Raw genomic sequence first — 17,734 nt, 5'->3', positions numbered from 1 at the left:
CCACTTTTTAAGACCATCACTCATGCAAAACGGATCGTAGAATGGTGGATAGGCAGCATTATACACACCATCTTTAAAAGTGGAAATCCGGCTCTGCCCTTGAACTACAGGCTAATAGCCCTCATTGGTGTGAAAGCTAAGCTTTATGGATCCTGCCTGTTACAGTATCTTCAAACCTGGGCAGACGAAAATAAACTACTTCTGGGATTTCAAACAGGCTTCGGGCAGGCATGGGAACATCAACAAATGTAATTGCACCCTCCCTTATTGTGGAAAAAGCCAGACACGGGAAGCGGAGCCTTTGTGCACGGTTCGTCAATCTCAATGCTGCCTTTGGCCGGGTCCCTAAGGAAAGGCTCTGGTCCAAGTTGGCCAAATGGGGAATCCCGAATAATCTAAGGCCCATTATTGATATTTACACCGACACCCGGGTCCAGGTTAAAATTGGAGATGGCACCACATTAACAAAAAGAATACCCACAAAGACTGGCCTGAAGCACGGCTGTGTTTTGGCTCCAATCCTGTTTAATTTATACTTGGCAGAGCTCGCCAGTGTCTTAGCACAAGTAAACAGCCTTCCCCCTGCGTTAGGCTCAGACAAAGTCAGGTACCTACAATACACTGATGACATCTTATTACTGAGTCATACTCCACGGGCCGGCAAAGGAGCTTAACAGCGCTTAAAACTCTTATGGATCAGCAAGGCCTAGAAATAAACCTGGCCAAATCAAAACTGATGCAGCTCCTCAGGGCGAATTACAAATCTTTTAATTGGCTCCTGGGAGGAAAAAAAAAAAAAAAGTGGAGGTGGTGCAGTCATATAAATATTTAGGATTCCATCCCGAAGCACGTTTGAAATGGAAGCGCAACCTTATTTTGGTCGACGCAAAGGTCCACTCACTAACATATAGTTTGAAGCTGCTTACGAGGAAGCCGAGCTGTCTTAATTGGTCTCCCCTCCTAAAAATCACGCCAACCCCGCTGCTTCCAGCTATTTTCTACTAGACTGAAGTATTGAAGGGCCGGGAGATCCTCTTACTAAACACCAGGCAAGTTAAAGTATGTAAGGCTGTTATTAACACTCTGAAAAGCACCTTATCAGCCCAGGTCAGAATGAAGATGGGCTTAAAAATATATATAATAATAATAAATCAGGTCTTTCAGTGAAAGGGAGCCTTTATTAAAGCATCACGGAGGCTACGGTCCACGGAGAACACCTCCATAATCCATTCCTGCTGGCAAGTGCAGGTGCAACAAATCAGCAACAGAAAAGGAACTTGGGGACGCTACCAAAACCAAGTCATCCAAAGTCTGGGAATGGAAGAAGCATGGACGTTTATCATGGGGAAGTCTGGATTTAACAGATTAGTTAATATCTCTGTCCACTCTCTATTGCTTATCACAGACAAGGCCTCTTTGGCCAAAAGACGCCACGCCTCGGCGGTCCTGGGGTTTTATTCAACTCTGTCCCCATAAGGTTATTTAGCTGAATACTTTTCCATTCAAGTAAAACATCAATTCTTGCTATATCGAATGAGATTCTTCAACACCAAAGAAGCTCGCCCCTCCTGGAAAGATCAGTATTCCGACCAAAACTGCCTCTTATGCGGCCATAATCAAGAAACATTGTTGCACGCCTTTTGCACCCGTCAGTCTCTTGGCCCAGAAAGAAGAAAGCTGCTAAAACAGCATTTTCCGATTCATAATGTCCGCTCCTGCAGCTGCCGGCGATCAGACTGGCGGTGAGAACGTGGCTCAAGGGCGAGTCAATTCCATTCTGCTGTGGGACGGGCGGGGGGAGGGCGCAGGGGTAGGTAAAGTTTTTACAACTGTTTCACAAGAAAATGACCATGGCCGCATTGGGTTAATTGTTTGATATGCAGAGTGCCCCAGTCGACAACTCGTAAATGACAGTGTACATGTTTTACCATCTCCGTACGAACTCACTTTTTGAAACCTGTTCACAATATCGTTTATGACCGTTTTCTCTTTGGTTCAGAACAGGTAGCGTTATTAATGTCTGCAGTGACTGATTAATAGAGCGCCTTGCTCGACAACTAGCAAATGGTAGTTTACATGTTTTACCATCTTTTCATGAAATCAGTTTTTAAAACTTGCTTATGATTGCGAAGGACTGTTTTCTTTCCGGGTCTGAGCGGGCAGCGTATTAATGACTAATCAGCCTGATTAGGGGGGGTTTGTAACAACCTTAATCAGCCCCCGACAAAACGCCCCCACCGCTTTCAAGTATTTTAAGATCTTCATTTTTCGACTTTTGCAGCTGGGTATTTTAAAATCGGCATTTCACCATGTATTATATTGCAATGGCTTGTTATTAATCGAGCAATAAAGATATTCTTCCTAGAGACATGGTACAGGCAGTGGTGCAGATGCATGGAGGTACACGTGGTGTCCCTGAGACATGCCACAAGGCCCTCTGTTGTTAGACTCTTGGATAAATGGGAGTTTGGGCCTTTTGTGTAACCCTTACCTTCTGTTTTTGACAATATACACTTTTTTTTTTGTATGCCCAAGAGGTGGCAATGAATAATGATTTATTTGCAGTTTTATGTTGCACAAACACCCAAAGGCTGTCATATACTTTGCTTGTTGTTTAGCAGCCAAGGTCCAGACTTCTGTCATTTCAGACTCAACTGCACAATATACATGTTAATATTACTTGGCTTACGGAAGTATCCAATGGTTAGTTTGAGGCTGTATTTGCAGATGGGGCCCACTAGCACCAATTTTCGGGCACTTCCACTAATTTCAACTCAAACTTTGATGCAGAGCAAACAACTGAAAAGACACCAGGGAGAGAGGAGGAAGAAAAAGACAGGAAACTGATACAAAGGAGGAAAGCAAGAACCTGCAAGAGTGAGATGGGGGGCAGGGATTGTCTGGTGTTGGATGAAGGAGGCTTCAGGTGGAATTATGACTAGACAGCCTTGGGATTCATGAGAGGCAGGATGAGTAGGCCGATGGTTTTAAGAGATAGGAGGTTAAATCAAGACTAGATCCTCTTGGTATTCATGAGATAGACAGAACTGTCCACTTGTAGATTAAAGAGGCATGAGGTGGAATCAAGACCAGTCAATCTTAGTATTCATGAGGTAAAGAGACAGGAAGTGTAGGGGTGGATCAAGGAGGCATGAGGTGGAACTGAGACTAGACGGCCTTGGCATCCATGAGATAGACAGGAAGTGTAGGGGTGTATCAAGGAGGCATGAGGTGGAACAGAGACTAGACGGCCTTAGCATCCATGAGATAGACAGAGGGTGGATCAAGGAGGCATGAAGTGGAACAAAGACTAGACGGCTTTAGCATCCATGAGATAGACAGGAAGTGTGGGGGTGGATCAAGGAGGCATGAGGTGGAACAGAGACTAGACGGCCTTAGCATCCATGAGATAGACAGAGGGTGGATCAAGGAGGCATGAGGTGGAACAGAGACTAGACGGCCTTAGCATCCATGAGATAGACACGAAGTGTGGGGGTGGATCAAGGAGGCATGAGGTGGAACAGAGACTAGACGGCCTTAGCATCCATGAGATAGACAGAGGGTGGATCAAGGAGGCATGAGGTGGAACAGAGATTAGACGGCCTTAGCATCCATGAGATAGACAGAGTGTGGATCAAGGAGGCATGAGGTGGAACAAAGACTAGACGGCCTTAGCATCCATGAGATAGACAGAGTGTGGATCAAGGAGGCATGAGGTGGAACAAAGACTAGACAGCCTTAGCATCCATGAGATAGACAGGAAGTGTAGGAATGGATCAAGGAGGCATGAGGTGGAACAGAGACGAGACGGCCTTAGCATCCATGAGATAGACAGAGGGTGGATCAAGGAGGCATGAGGTGGAACAAAGACTAGACAGCCTTAGCATCCATGAGATAGACAGGAAGTGTGGGGGTGGATCAAGGAGGCATGAGGTGGAACAGAGACTAGACGGCCTTGGCATCCATGAGATAGACAGGAAGTGTAGGGGTGGATCAAGGAGGCATGAGGTGGAACCAACACTAGACGGCCTAGCATCAATGAGATAGACAGGAAGTGTAAGGGTGGATCAAGGAGGCATGAGGTGGAACAGAGACGAGACGGCCTTAGCATCCATGAGATAGACAGAGGGTGGATCAAGGAGGCATGAGGTGGAACAAAGACTAGACAGCCTTAGCATCCATGAGATAGACAGGAAGTGTAGGGGTGGATCAAGGAGGCATGAGGTGGAACAGAGACTAGACGGCCTTAGCATCCATGAGATAGACAGAGGGTGGATCAAGGAGGCATGAGGTGGAACAGAGACTAGACGGCCTTAGCATCCATGAGATAGACAGAGTGTGGATCAAGGAGGCATGAGGTGGAACAGAGACTAGACGGCCTTAGCATCCATGAGATAGACAGAGTGTGGATCAAGGAGGCATGAGGTGGAACAAAGACTAGACGGCCTTGGCATCCATGAGATAAACAGACAGGAAGTGATTATCTGATTATTTGTTTAATCCCAGAGGCCATATAAAATTAAACGAATTAAAACATTTAAAAAGAATATACTTGATATCAATTTGTTTATTTGTGTATGGCCCAAGGGTGAAACACATAAAGCAACCAGGAAGTGTGGTGTGCTGGATTAAAGATGCATGAAGTGGAATCAGGTCTACGCAGCCGTGGCATTCAGCGAGCCTGATATTCGATAGCCCCCGCTGCTGAGCAAAACCTTCTGCACCAGCGCTTACTGTTTTACAAATTAAGCATTGGTGGTATCCCATGTCATTTAGCCACACCCCCTGCGCCCAGTCACTAAAAAAGGGGGAATAGATAATGCTGGAGAACATACAGGACACTGTCGGTCAATCCCTCGTTCCTCTGGAGATTACAGCTGCTTTTGGCATCTAAATTTCCTGGCAAAATATTACATCTTGTAATCCTGATGGGCCCAGTAACACCCTTTACCGAGAGGGGAAATGCGACTCATTTTATCTGCCTCAGGAGGATGAAAGGCTGAGCTGCCCTATGAATGAGGGAACTCAAGACCTGCAAATCACTGCATGTTTTAGTAGCGAGCATTTATCCCACAGAGCCGTCTGCCAAGTTAAGACCCACTTTGGTAAAGGATAAGGTGAAAAGGCCTTCATTTTTCTGTGAGTTATGATGTACAAAGTAGGTCAAAGCGAGTTGGAATTAAGGGTTCTCATTCTTAGGAAGCCAATGAACCCCACTGTCTGAGTAGATTGTGTTTTTTAGGGTGCGTTTTTGTGAATCTCAGATTTTGGGGGACATTCAGAGTGTGGCTGTCTTGTGACACCCCGAGTTGTTTGTTTTGGCTGTTTTTCACCCCTCCTACTCAATGGTTTGTAGTGCTTTCATCAGTGCTGAAAAGGAGGGAGATCCCGTCTGGATCCTGGTTCCAGCATCTATTTCTGTGCCAGGTGTGGGTCCAGCCTGCCCAGGGAGGCGTGCTGACTTTATCCTAGTGTCATTTTCTGACCATTCAGCAGCATCGACAGGATGTCTGCTCTCCGTTCGGACCAGCAACCTGCAGGTAAGCCAGGGTGCCTTCTTATTTTTCACTTGCAGCCCACCCCAAAACAAAGGCCTGATTTAAAGGGCCATCAGCCCTTCTTTTGTTCAAGTATCACCCTGGCTGGGGGCTAATTGGAGCCTATTAACTAGATGGCAATGCAATGTACGAAACAAAGGCACACAGCTTGTTATCACTTCACAAGTACTTCAGAGAAACTAGGTCTTGGAGGCACGGTTTTGACTGTGTTCCACCCCCGTGCAAGAGATGTGCACGCACTGCAAGAATGCAAGGTTTATCTTTGTGTAGCGTAACTAAAATAATGATTTAAAGGCCAGCGACTAGTTCTTTGGTTTAAAAAAAATATATTTTAAGGCAGTACTCATCCCAGTGTAGGATCGGAGGACTATACATCATACGCAGAGGTACAATGTATTGCACATGTGTGTAATCAATGTTACATAAGACAATGAGGGTTATAAGGTGTACGAATCCCATATGGTCCGTACCTGTAAACATTATGGGCCTGATTACAACTTTGGAGGAGGTGTTAATCCGTCCCATAAGTGACGGTAAATTGACAGATATACCACCAGCCGTATTACGAGTCCATTATATCCTATGGAACTCGTAATACGGCTGGTGGTATATCCGTCACATTTGGGACGGATTAACACCTCCTCCAAAGTTGTAATCAGGCCGTATATGTTAAGAGTGAACGGTCCGTAGAAGCGCAGAGTCCAGATATAAAACCTAACGCAGTGATGGGGGTTGTCAGTACCAACAAGACTTTCTACTTCCAAGAGGAGCCCCTCTGTGCAATCTTAGAAGAACAAGGGAATGCGAAGAAACAATAAGCATCTAAACCCATGACAGAGTTTACACGCAGCGCCTTGATGCCGGTGAATAGACAGCTGTGCTATATTAGGACTGCAAGGTATGAACTGGAAGTAAAATTATCTCAGTGGTAAGTGCAGTAGCCCACTTAGCTGTCAAAATAAAAACACAATGTACTTTGCAGCATTAACATTAACATTGTACATTAACCCTCTGTTCTACCTTATGAGACAAATCTGTGAGGGGACAAAACAGCAGAACTCTTCCGCAACAGCAACAACCACTCGCATTATCCTACCGCTACCATAATCCCCTGAAGGTTGATGGGCACACAGGGATCTCTGCAGCAGGTGCCCTAGCCCTGTAAGGTATTTTAAAACAAAGCCTGCCGCCAGGTGCTTCACCACAGCCCACCACTCACTTGCCACCAGGTGCTTCCCCACCCCGCACCTGCCCACAGCCCACCCCTCACCTGCCGCCAGGTGCTTCCCCACAGCCCACCCCGCGCCTGCCACCACGTGCTTCCCCACCCCTACCACCAGGTGCTTCCTCACAGCCCACCTCTTGCCTGCCAACAGGTGCTTCCCCACAGCCCACCCCTCACCTGCCACCACGTGCTTCCCCACCCCGCACCTGTCCCCAGGTGCTTCCCCACAGCCCACCCGCCGCCAGGTGCTTCCCCACAGCCCACCATGCACCTGCCACCACGTGCTTCCCCACCCCGCACCTGCCCACAGTCCACACTGCACCTGCCGCCAAGTGCTTCCCCACAGCCCACCTCTCGCCTGCTACCAGGTGCTTCACCACAGCCCACCCCACGCCTGCCACCACGTGCTTCCCCACCCCGCACCTGCCCACAGCCCACCCCTCACCTGCCGCCAAGTGCTTCCCCACAGCCCACCCCTCACCTGCCGCCAAGTGCTTCCCCACAGCCCACCCCTCACCTGCGGCCAAGTGCTTCCCCACAGCCCACCCCTGACCTGCCGCCAGGTGCTTCCCCACAGCCCACCCCTCACCTGCCGCCAGGTGCTTCCTCACCCCACCCCTCGCCTGCCGCCAGGTGCTTCACCACAGCCCACCCCTCGCCTGCCGCCAGGTGCTTCCCCACAGCCCACCCCTCACCTGCCACCACGTGCTTCCCCACCCAGCACCTGCCCACAGCCCACCCGCCGCCAGGTGCTTCCCCACCCCTCATCTGCCACCAGGTGCTGCACCACAGCCCACCCCTCACCTGCCGCCAGGTGCTTCCCCACAGCCCACCCCTCACCTGCCGCCCGGTGCTTCCACACAGCCCACCCCACGCCTGCCGCCAGGTGCCTCCCCACAGCCCACCCCTCACCTGCCGCCAGGTGCTTCCCCACAGCCCACCCCTCGCCTGCCACCACGTGCTTCCCCACCCTGCACCTGCCCCTCTCACAGACCCTCACCTGCCCTCAGGTCCCTCTCTCACAGACCCTCACCTGCCCTCAGGTCCCTCTCTCACAGACCCTCACCTGCCCTCAGGTCCCTCTCTCACAGACCCTCACCTGCCCTCAGGTCCCTCTCTCACAGACCCTCACCTGCCCTCAGGTCCCTCTCTCACAGACTCACCTGCCCTCAGGTCCCTCTCACAGACCCTCACCTGCCCTCAGGTCCCTCTCACCTGCCCTCAGGTCCCTCTCACAGACCCTCACCTGCCCTCAGGTCCCTCTCACAGACCCTCACCTACCTGCCCTCAGGTCCCTCTCACAGACCCTCACCTACCTGCCCTCAGGTCCCTCTCACAGACCCTCACCTGCCCTCAGGTCCCTCTCACAGACCCTCACCTGCCCTCAGGTCCCTCTCACAGACCCTCACCTGCCCTCAGGTCCCTCTCACAGACCCTCACCTGCCCTCAGGTCCCTCTCACAGACCCTCACCTGCCCTCAGGTCCCTCTCACAGACCCTCACCTGCCCTCAGGTCCCTCTCACAGACCCTCACCTGCCGCCAGGTCCCTCTCACAGACTCTCACCTGCCGCCAGGTCCCTCTCACAGACCCTCACCTGCCCTCAGGTCCCTCTCACAGACCCTCACCTGCCCTCAGGTCCCTCTCACAGACCCCTCTCACCTGCCCTCAGGTCCCTCTCACAGACCCCTCTCACCTGCCCTCAGGTCCCTCTCACAGACCCCTCTCACCTGCCCTCAGGTCCCTCTCACAGACCCTCACCTGCCCTCAGGTCCCTCTCACAGACCCTCACCTGCCCTCAGGTCCCTCTCACAGACCCTCACCTGCCCTCAGGTCCCTCTCTCACAGACCCTCACCTGCCCTCAGGTCCCTCTCTCACAGACCCTCACCTGCCCTCAGGTCCCTCTCACAGACCCTCACCTGCCCTCAGGTCCCTCTCACAGACCCTCACCTGCCCTCAGGTCCCTCTCACCTGCCCTCAGGTCCCTCTCACAGACCCTCACCTGCCCTCAGGTCCCTCTCACAGACCCTCACCTACCTGCCCTCAGGTCCCTCTCACAGACCCTCACCTACCTGCCCTCAGGTCCCTCTCACAGACCCTCACCTGCCCTCAGGTCCCTCTCACAGACCCTCACCTGCCCTCAGGTCCCTCTCACAGACCCTCACCTGCCCTCAGGTCCCTCTCACAGACCCTCACCTGCCCTCAGGTCCCTCTCACAGACCCTCACCTACCTGCCCTCAGGTCCCTCTCACAGACCCTCACCTACCTGCCCTCAGGTCCCTCTCACAGACCCTCACCTGCCCTCAGGTCCCTCTCACAGACCCTCACCTGCCCTCAGGTCCCTCTCACAGACCCTCACCTGCCCTCAGGTCCCTCTCACAGACCCTCACCTGCCCTCAGGTCCCTCTCACAGACCCTCACCTGCCCTCAGGTCCCTCTCACAGACCCTCACCTGCCCTCAGGTCCCTCTCACAGACCCTCACCTGCCGCCAGGTCCCTCTCACAGACCCTCACCTGCCGCCAGGTCCCTCTCACAGACCCTCACCTGCCCTCAGGTCCCTCTCACAGACCCTCACCTGCCGCCAGGTCCATCTCACAGACCCTCACCTGCCCTCAGGTCCCTCTCACAGACCCCTCTCACCTGCCCTCAGGTCCCTCTCACAGACCCCTCTCACCTGCCCTCAGGTCCCTCTCACAGACCCTCACCTGCCCTCAGGTCCCTCTCACAGACCCTCACCTGCCCTCAGGTCCCTCTCACAGACCCTCACCTGCCCTGAGGTCCCTCTCACAGACCCTCACCTGCCCTGAGGTCCCTCTCACAGACCCTCACCTGCCCTCAGGTCCCTCTCACAGACCCTCACCTGCCCTCAGGTCCCTCTCACAGACTCTCACCTGCCCTCAGGTCCCTCTCACAGACCCTCACCTGCCCTCAGGTCCCTCTCTCACAGACCCTCACCTGCCCTCAGGTCCCTCTCTCACAGACCCTCACCTGCCCTCAGGTCCCTCTCACAGACCCTCACCTGCCCTCAGGTCCCTCTCACAGACCCTCACCTGCCCTCAGGTCCCTCTCACAGACCCTCACCTGCCCTCAGGTCCCTCTCACAGACCCTCACCTGCCCTCAGGTCCCTCTCACAGACCCTCACCTGCCGCCAGGTCCCTCTCACAGACCCTCACCTGCCCTCAGGTCTCTCACAGACCCTCACCTGGCCTCAGGTCCCTCTCACAGACCCTCACCTGCCCTCAGGTGCCCCTCTCACAGACCCTCACCTGCCCTCAGGTCCCTCTCACAGACCCTCACCTGCCCTCAGGTCCCTCTCTCACAGACCCTCACCTGCCCTCAGGTGCCTCTCACCTGCCCTCAGGTCCCTCTCACAGACCCTCACCTGCCCTCAGGTCCCTCACAGACCCTCACCTGCCCTCAGGTCCCTCTCACAGACCCTCACCTGCCCTCAGGTCCCTCTCACAGACCCTCACCTGCCCTCAGGTCCCTCTCACAGACCCTCACCTGCCCTCAGGTCCCTCTCACAGACCCTCACCTGCCCTCAGGTCCCTCTCTCACAGACCCTCACCTGCCCTCAGGTGCCTCTCACCTGCCCTCAGGTCCCTCTCACAGACCCTCACCTGCCCTCAGGTGCCCCTCTCACAGACCCTCACCTGCCCTCAGGTCCCTCACAGACCCTCACCTGCCCTCAGGTCCCTCTCACAGACCCTCACCTGCCCTCAGGTCCCTCACAGACCCTCACCTGCCCTCAGGTCCCTCTCACAGACCCTCACCTGCCCTCAGGTCCCCCTCACAGACCCTCACCTGCCCTCAGGTCCCTCACAGACCCTCACCTGCCCTCAGGTCCCTCTCACAGACCCTCACCTGCCCTCAGGTCCCTCTCACAGACACTCACCTGCCCTCAGGTCCCTCACAGACCCTCACCTGCCCTCAGGTGCCTCTCACCTGCCCTCAGGTCCCTCTCACAGACCCTCACCTGCCCTCAGGTCCCTCTCACAGACCCTCACCTGCCCTCAGGTCCCTCTCACAGACCCTCACCTGCCCTCAGGTCCCTCTCTCACAGACCCTCACCTGCCCTCAGGTGCCTCTCACCTGCCCTCAGGTCCCTCTCACAGACCCTCACCTGCCCTCAGGTGCCCCTCTGACAGACCCTCACCTGCCCTCAGGTCCCTCACAGACCCTCACCTGCCCTCAGGTCCCTCTCACAGACCCTCACCTGCCCTCAGGTCCCTCTCACAGACCCTCACCTGCCCTCAGGTCCCTCTCACAGACCCTCACCTGCCCTCAGGTCCCTCTCACAGACCCTCACCTGCCCTCAGGTCCCTCTCACAGACCCTCACCTGCCCTCAGGTCCCTCTCACAGACCCTCACCTGCCCTCAGGTCCCTCTCACAGACCCTCACCTGCCCTCAGGTCTCTCACAGACCCTCACCTGCCCTCAGGTCCCTCTCACAGACCCTCACCTGCCCTCAGGTCCCTCTCACAGACCCTCACCTGCCCTCAGGTCCCTCTCACAGACCCTCACCTGCCGCCAGGTCCCTCTCACAGACCCTCACCTGCCCTCAGGTGCCTCTCACAGACCCTCACCTGCCCTCAGGTCCCTCACAGACCCTCACCTGCTCTCAGGTCCCTCTCACAGACCCTCACCTGCCCTCAGGTCCCTCTCACAGACCCTCACCTGCCCTCAGGTCCCTCTCACAGACCCTCACCTGCCCTCAGGTCCCTCTCACAGACCCTCACCTGCCCTCAGGTCCCTCTCACAGACCCTCACCTGCCCTCAGGTCCCTCTCACAGACCCTCACCTGCCCTCAGGTCCCTCTCTCACAGACCCTCACCTGCCCTCAGGTGCCTCTCACCTGCCCTCAGGTCCCTCTCACAGACCCTCACCTGCCCTCAGGTCCCTCTCACAGACCCTCACCTGCCCTCAGGTCCCTCTCACAGACCCTCACCTGCCCTCAGGTCCCTCACAGACCCTCACCTGCCCTCAGGTCCCTCACAGACCCTCACCTGCCCTCAGGTCCCTCTCACAGACCCTCACCTGCCCTCAGGTCCCTCTCTCACAGACCCTCACCTGCCCTCAGGTCCCTCTCACAGACCCTCACCTGCCCTCAGGTCCCTCACAGACCCTCACCTGCCCTCAGGTCCCTCACAGACCCTCACCTGCCCTCAGGTCCCTCACAGACCCTCACCTGCCCTCAGGTCCCTCTCACAGACCCTCACCTGCCCTCAGGTCCCTCTCTCACAGACCCTCACCTGCCCTCAGGTCCCTCTCACAGACCCTCACCTGCCCTCAGGTCCCTCACAGACCCTCACCTGCCCTCAGGTCCCTCACAGACCCTCACCTGCCCTCAGGTCCCTCACAGACCCTCACCTGCCCTCAGGTCCCTCTCACAGACCCTCACCTGCCCTCAGGTCCCTCTCACAGACCCTCACCTGCCCTCAGGTCCCTCTCACAGACCCTCACCTGCCCTCAGGTCCCTCTCACAGACCCCTCTCACCTGCCCTCAGGTCCCTCTCACAGACCCCTCTCACCTGCCCTCAGGTCCCTCTCACAGACCCTCACCTGCCCTCGGGTCCCTCTCACAGACCCTCACCTGCCCTCAGGTCCCTCACAGACCCTCACCTGCCCTCAGGTCCCTCACAGACCCTCACCTGCCCTCAGGTCCCTCTCACAGACCCTCACCTGCCCTCAGGTCCCTCTCACAGACCCTCACCTGCCCTCAGGTCCCTCTCACAGACCCTCACCTGCCCTCAGGTCCCTCTCACAGACCCTCACCTGCCCTCAGGTCCCTCTCACAGACCCTCACCTGCCCTCAGGTCCCTCTCACAGACCCTCACCTGCCCTCAGGTCCCTCACAGACCCTCACCTGCCCTCAGGTCCCTCTCACAGACCCTCACCTGCCCTCAGGTCCCTCACAGACCCTCACCTGCCCTCAGGTCCCTCACAGACCCTCACCTGCCGCCAGGTCCCTCTCACAGACCCTCACCTGCCCTCAGGTCCCTCTCACAGACCCTCACCTGCCGCCAGGTCCCTCTCACAGACCCTCACCTGCCCTCAGGTCCCTCTCACAGACCCTCACCTGCCCTCAGGTCCCTCTCACAGACCCCTCTCACCTGCCCTCAGGTCCCTCTCACAGACCCCTCTCACCTGCTCTCAGGTCCCTCTCACAGACCCTCACCTGCCCTCAGGTCCCTCTCACAGACCCTCACCTGCCCTCAGGTCCCTCTCACAGACCCTCACCTGCCGTCAAGTCCCTCTCACAGACCCTCACCTGCCCTCAGGTCCCTCACAGACCCTCACCTGCCCTCAGGTCCCTCTCACAGACCCTCACCTGCCCTCAGGTCCCTCTCACAGACCCTCACCTGCCCTCAGGTCCCTCACAGACCCTCACCTGCCCTCAGGTCCCTCTCACAGACCCTCACCTGCCCTCAGGTCCCTCACAGACCCTCACCTGCCCTCAGGTCCCTCTCACAGACCCTCACCTGCCCTCAGGTCTCTCACAGACCCCTCTCACCTGCCGCCAGGTCCCTCTCACAGACCCCTCTCACCTGCCCTCAGGTCCCTCTCACAGACCCCTCTCACCTGCCCTCAGGTCCCTCTCACAGACCCTCACCTACCTGCCCTCAGGTCCCTCACAGACCCTCACCTGCCCTCAGGTCCCTCTCACAGACCCTCACCTGCCCTCAGGTCCCTCTCACAGACCCTCACCTGCCCTCAGGTCCCTCTCACAGACCCTCACCTGCCCTCAGGTCCCTCACAGACCCTCACCTGCCGCCAGGTCCCTCTCACAGACCCTCACCTGCCCTCAGGTCCCTCACAGACCCTCACCTGCCGCCAGGTGCTCCCTCCTCAGCCCGGTCTTGGCCTCCAGCCGCCCCAGGACTCTCCCCAGCAGGTGGTCCCCGTGCAGGAAGCAGCGCACGCGCTCGCGGAGGGTCGCCATGGAGGGGGGGCACCGACCGTCGCGCGCTCCCGGCTCCGCCGCAGACAATCCCGAGACCGCCGCGCGGCCCGGGGGCGGGGCTAAAGACTGCCACTCACGGGGCGGGGCCAACCAGCTGCCATTCACGGGGCGGGGCCAACCAGCTGCCACTCGCGGGGCGGGGCTTCTATGAGCCAGTCCCTCAGGGCGAGGAAGAGGAGGGGGCGGGGCTAAAGAGCTGTCAGTCACGCGGACAGATGGAGGGGTTCTGAGGGACAGGAGGAGGTGGGGGCAGGAGGGGTTCTGAGGGACAGGAGGGGGAGGGGGCAGGAGGGGGCAGGAGGGACAGGAGGGGGAGGGGGCAGGAGGGGTTCTGAGGGAAAGGAGGGGGAGTGGGCAGGAGGGGTTCTGAGGGACAGGAGGGGTTCTGAGGGACAGGAGGGGTTCTGAGGGACAGAAGGAGGAGGAGACAGGAGATGTTCTGAGGGACAGGTGGAGGAGGGGACAAGAGGGGTTCTGAGGGACAGGAGGGTTTCTGAGGGACAGGAGGGGGTGGGGACAGGAGGGGTTCTGAGGGACAGGAGGTGGGGACAGGAGGGGTTCTGAGGGGCAGAATAAGGGGGGACAGGAGGAGGAGGGGACGGGAGGAGTTCCGAGGGACAGGAGGAGGTGGGAACAGGAGGGGTTCTGAGGGACAGGAGGGGGTTTGAGGGATCAGAAGGAGGTGGGGACAGGAGGGGTTCTGAGGGAATAGGTGGAGGTGGGGACAGGAGGGGTTCTGAAGACAACAGGGGGTGGGGACAGGAGGGGTTCTGAGGGACAGGAGGGTTTCTGAGGGACAGGAGGGGGTGGGGACAGGAGGGGTTCTGAGGGACAGGAGGATGGTGGGGACAGGAGGGGTTCTGAGCGACAGGAGGTGGGGACAGGAGGGGACCTGAGAGGACAGGAGGAGGTTGGGGACAGGAGGGGACCTGAGAGGACAGGAGGAGGTGGGGACAGGAGGGGTTCTGAGGGGCAGAATAAGGGGGGACAGGAGGAGGAGGGGACGGGAGGAGTTCCGAGGGACAGGAGGAGGTGGGGACAGGAGGGGTTCTGAGGGGATAGGTGGAGGTGGGAACAGGAGGGGTTCTGAGGGACAGGAGGGGGTTTGAGGGATCAGAAGGAGGTGGGGACAGGAGGGGTTCTGAGGGAATAGGTGGAGGTGGGGACAGGAGGGGTTCTGAAGACAACAGGGGGTGGGGACAGGAGGGGTTCTGAGGGACAGGTGGAGGAGGGGACAGGAGGGGTTCTGAGGGACAGAAGGAGGTGGGGACAGGAGGGGTCCTGAGGTACAGAAGGAGGAGGAGACAGGAGATGTTCTGAGGGATAAGTGGAGGAGGGGACAAGAGGGGTTCTGAGGGGACAGGTGGAGGTGGGGACAGGAGGGGTTCTGAGGGACAGGAGGAGGTGGGGACAGGAGGGGTTCTGAGGGAACAGGAGGAGGTGGGGACAGGAGGGGTTCTGAGGGACAGGTAGAGGTGGGGACAGGAGGGGTTCTGAGGGACAGGAGGGTTTCTGAGGGACAGGAGGGGGTGGGGACAGGAGGGGTTCTGAGGGACAGGAGGATGGTGGGGACAGGAGGGGTTCTGAGCGACAGGAGGTGGGGACAGGAGGGGTTCTGAGGGGCAGAATAAGGGGGGACAGGAGGAGGAGGGGACGGGAGGAGTTCCGAGGGACAGGAGGAGGTGGGGACAGGAGGGGTTCTGAGGGGATAGGTGGAGGTGGGAACAGGAGGGGTTCTGAGGGACAGGAGGGGGTTTGAGGGATCAGAAGGAGGTGGGGACAGGAGGGGTTCTGAGGGAATAGGTGGAGGTGGGGACAGGAGGGGTTCTGAAGACAACAGGGGGTGGGGACAGGAGGGGTTCTGAGGGACAGGAGGGTTTCTGAGGGACAGGAGGGGGTGGGGACAGGAGGGGTTCTGAGGGACAGGAGGATGGTGGGGACAGGAGGGGTTCTGAGCGACAGGAGGTGGGGACAGGAGGGGACCTGAGAGGACAGGAGGAGGTTGGGGACAGGAGGGGACCTGAGAGGACAGGAGGAGGTGGGGACAGGAGGGGTTCTGAGGGGCAGAATAAGGGGGGACAGGAGGAGGAGGGGACGGGAGGAGTTCCGAGGGACAGGAGGAGGTGGGGACAGGAGGGGTTCTGAGGGGATAGGTGGAGGTGGGAACAGGAGGGGTTCTGAGGGACAGGAGGGGGTTTGAGGGATCAGAAGGAGGTGGGGACAGGAGGGGTTCTGAGGGAATAGGTGGAGGTGGGGACAGGAGGGGTTCTGAAGACAACAGGGGGTGGGGACAGGAGGGGTTCTGAGGGACAGGTGGAGGAGGGGACAGGAGGGGTTCTGAGGGACAGAAGGAGGTGGGGACAGGAGGGGTCCTGACGTACAGAAGGAGGAGGAGACAGGAGATGTTCTGAGGGATAAGTGGAGGAGGGGACAAGAGGGGTTCTGAGGGGACAGGTGGAGGTGGGGACAGGAGGGGTTCTGAGGGACAGGAGGAGGTGGGGACAGGAGGGGTTCTGAGGGAACAGGAGGAGGTGGGGACAGGAGGGGTTCTGAGGGACAGGTAGAGGTGGGGACAGGAGGGGTTCTGAGGGAACAGGAGGAGGTGGGAACAGGATGGTTTCTGAGGGACAGGAGGAGGAGGGGACAAGAGGGGTTCTGAGGGACAGGAGGAGGTGGGGACAGAAGGGGTTCCGAGGGACAGGTGGAGGAGGGGGCAGGAGGGGTTCTGAGGGACAGCTGGAGGTGGGGACAGGAGGGGTTCTGAGGGGATAGGTGGAGGTGAGGACAGGAGGGGTTCTGAGGGACAGGAGGGGGTGGGGACAGGAGGGGTTCTGAGGGACAGGTGGAGGTGGCGACAGGAGGGGTTCTGAGGGACAGGAGGGGGTGGGGACAGGAGGGGTTCTGAGGGACAGGAGGGGTTCTGAGGGACAGGTGGAGGAGGGGGCAGGAGGGGTTCTGAGGGACAGGAGGAGGTGGGGACAGGAGGGGTTCTGAGGGACAGGTGGAGGTGGGGACAGGAAGGGTTCTGAGGGCCAGGAGGAGGTGGGGACAGGAGTGGTTCTGAGGGGCAGGAGGGGGTGGGGAAAGGAGGGGTTCTGAGGGACAGGTGGGGGTGGGGACAGGAGGGGTTCTGAGGGACAGAAGGAGGTGGGGACAGGAGGGTTTCTGAGGGACAGGTGGGGGTGGGGACAGGAGGGGTTCTGAGGGACAGAAGGAGTGGGGGACAGGAGGTTTCTGAGGGACAGGAGGGGTTGGGGACAGGAGGGGTTCTGAGGGACAGGAGGTGGTGGGGACAGGAGGGGTTCTGAGGGACAGGTGGGGGTGGGGACAGGAGGGGTTCTGAGGGACAGGAGGAGGTGGGGACAGGAGGGGTTCTGAGGGACAGGAGGAGGTGGGGACAGGAGGGGTCCTGAGGGACAGGAGGTGGGGACAGGAGGGGACCTGAGAGGACAGGAGGAGGTGTGGACAGGAGGGGTTCTGAGGGGCAGAAGGAGGGGGGACAGGAGGAGGAGGGGACAGGAGGGGTTCTGAGGGACAGGAGGAGGTGGGGACAGGAGGGGTTCTGAGGGGATAGGTGGAGGTGGGGACAGGAGGGGTTCTGAGGGACAGGAGGCGTTCTGAGGGAACAGGAGGAGGTGGGGACAGGAGGGGTTCTGAGGAGATAGGTGGAGGTGGGGACAGGAGGGGTTCTGAGGGACAGGAGGGGGTTGGGGACAGGAGTGGTTCTGAGGGAACAGGAGGAGGTGGGGACAGGAGGGGTTCTGAGGGGATAGGTGGAGGTGAGGACAGGAGGGGTTCTGAGGGACAGGAGGGGGTGGGGACAGGAGGGGTTCTGAGGGACAGGATGGGGTGGGGACAGGAGGGGTTCTGAGGGCCAGGAGGAGGTGGGGACAGGAGTGGTTCGGAGGGGCAGGAGGGGGTGGGGACAGGAGGGGTTCTGAGGGACAGAAGGAGGTGGGGACAGGAGGGTTTTTGAGGGACAGGAG

At 57.8% G+C, this 17,734-nt stretch overlaps 1 protein-coding gene across 2 annotated transcripts in view; it reads right to left on the bottom strand.

The window, feature by feature from the left end:
- The window catches only part of REEP6 (receptor accessory protein 6), a 106,787-nt gene extending 92,984 nt beyond the window's left edge, over window positions 1–13,803 (bottom strand). For both annotated transcript variants that reach the window (XM_069216386.1, XM_069216387.1), the window contains exon 1: window positions 13,613–13,803. In XM_069216386.1, coding sequence (XP_069072487.1) covers window positions 13,613–13,727 — 115 coding nt within the window. In that variant the 5' untranslated portion in view covers window positions 13,728–13,803. The remainder of the gene's footprint in view (window positions 1–13,612) is intronic.
- Window positions 13,804–17,734: the final 3,931 nt, after the last annotated feature.

This window comes from Pleurodeles waltl, chromosome 12, assembly GCF_031143425.1.
Source record: "Pleurodeles waltl isolate 20211129_DDA chromosome 12, aPleWal1.hap1.20221129, whole genome shotgun sequence".
Classification (NCBI taxonomy): Eukaryota; Metazoa; Chordata; class Amphibia; order Caudata; family Salamandridae; genus Pleurodeles; species Pleurodeles waltl.
The sequence above is the reverse complement of the archived record's forward strand: the minus strand, read 5'-3'. Positions and strand labels throughout refer to the sequence as shown.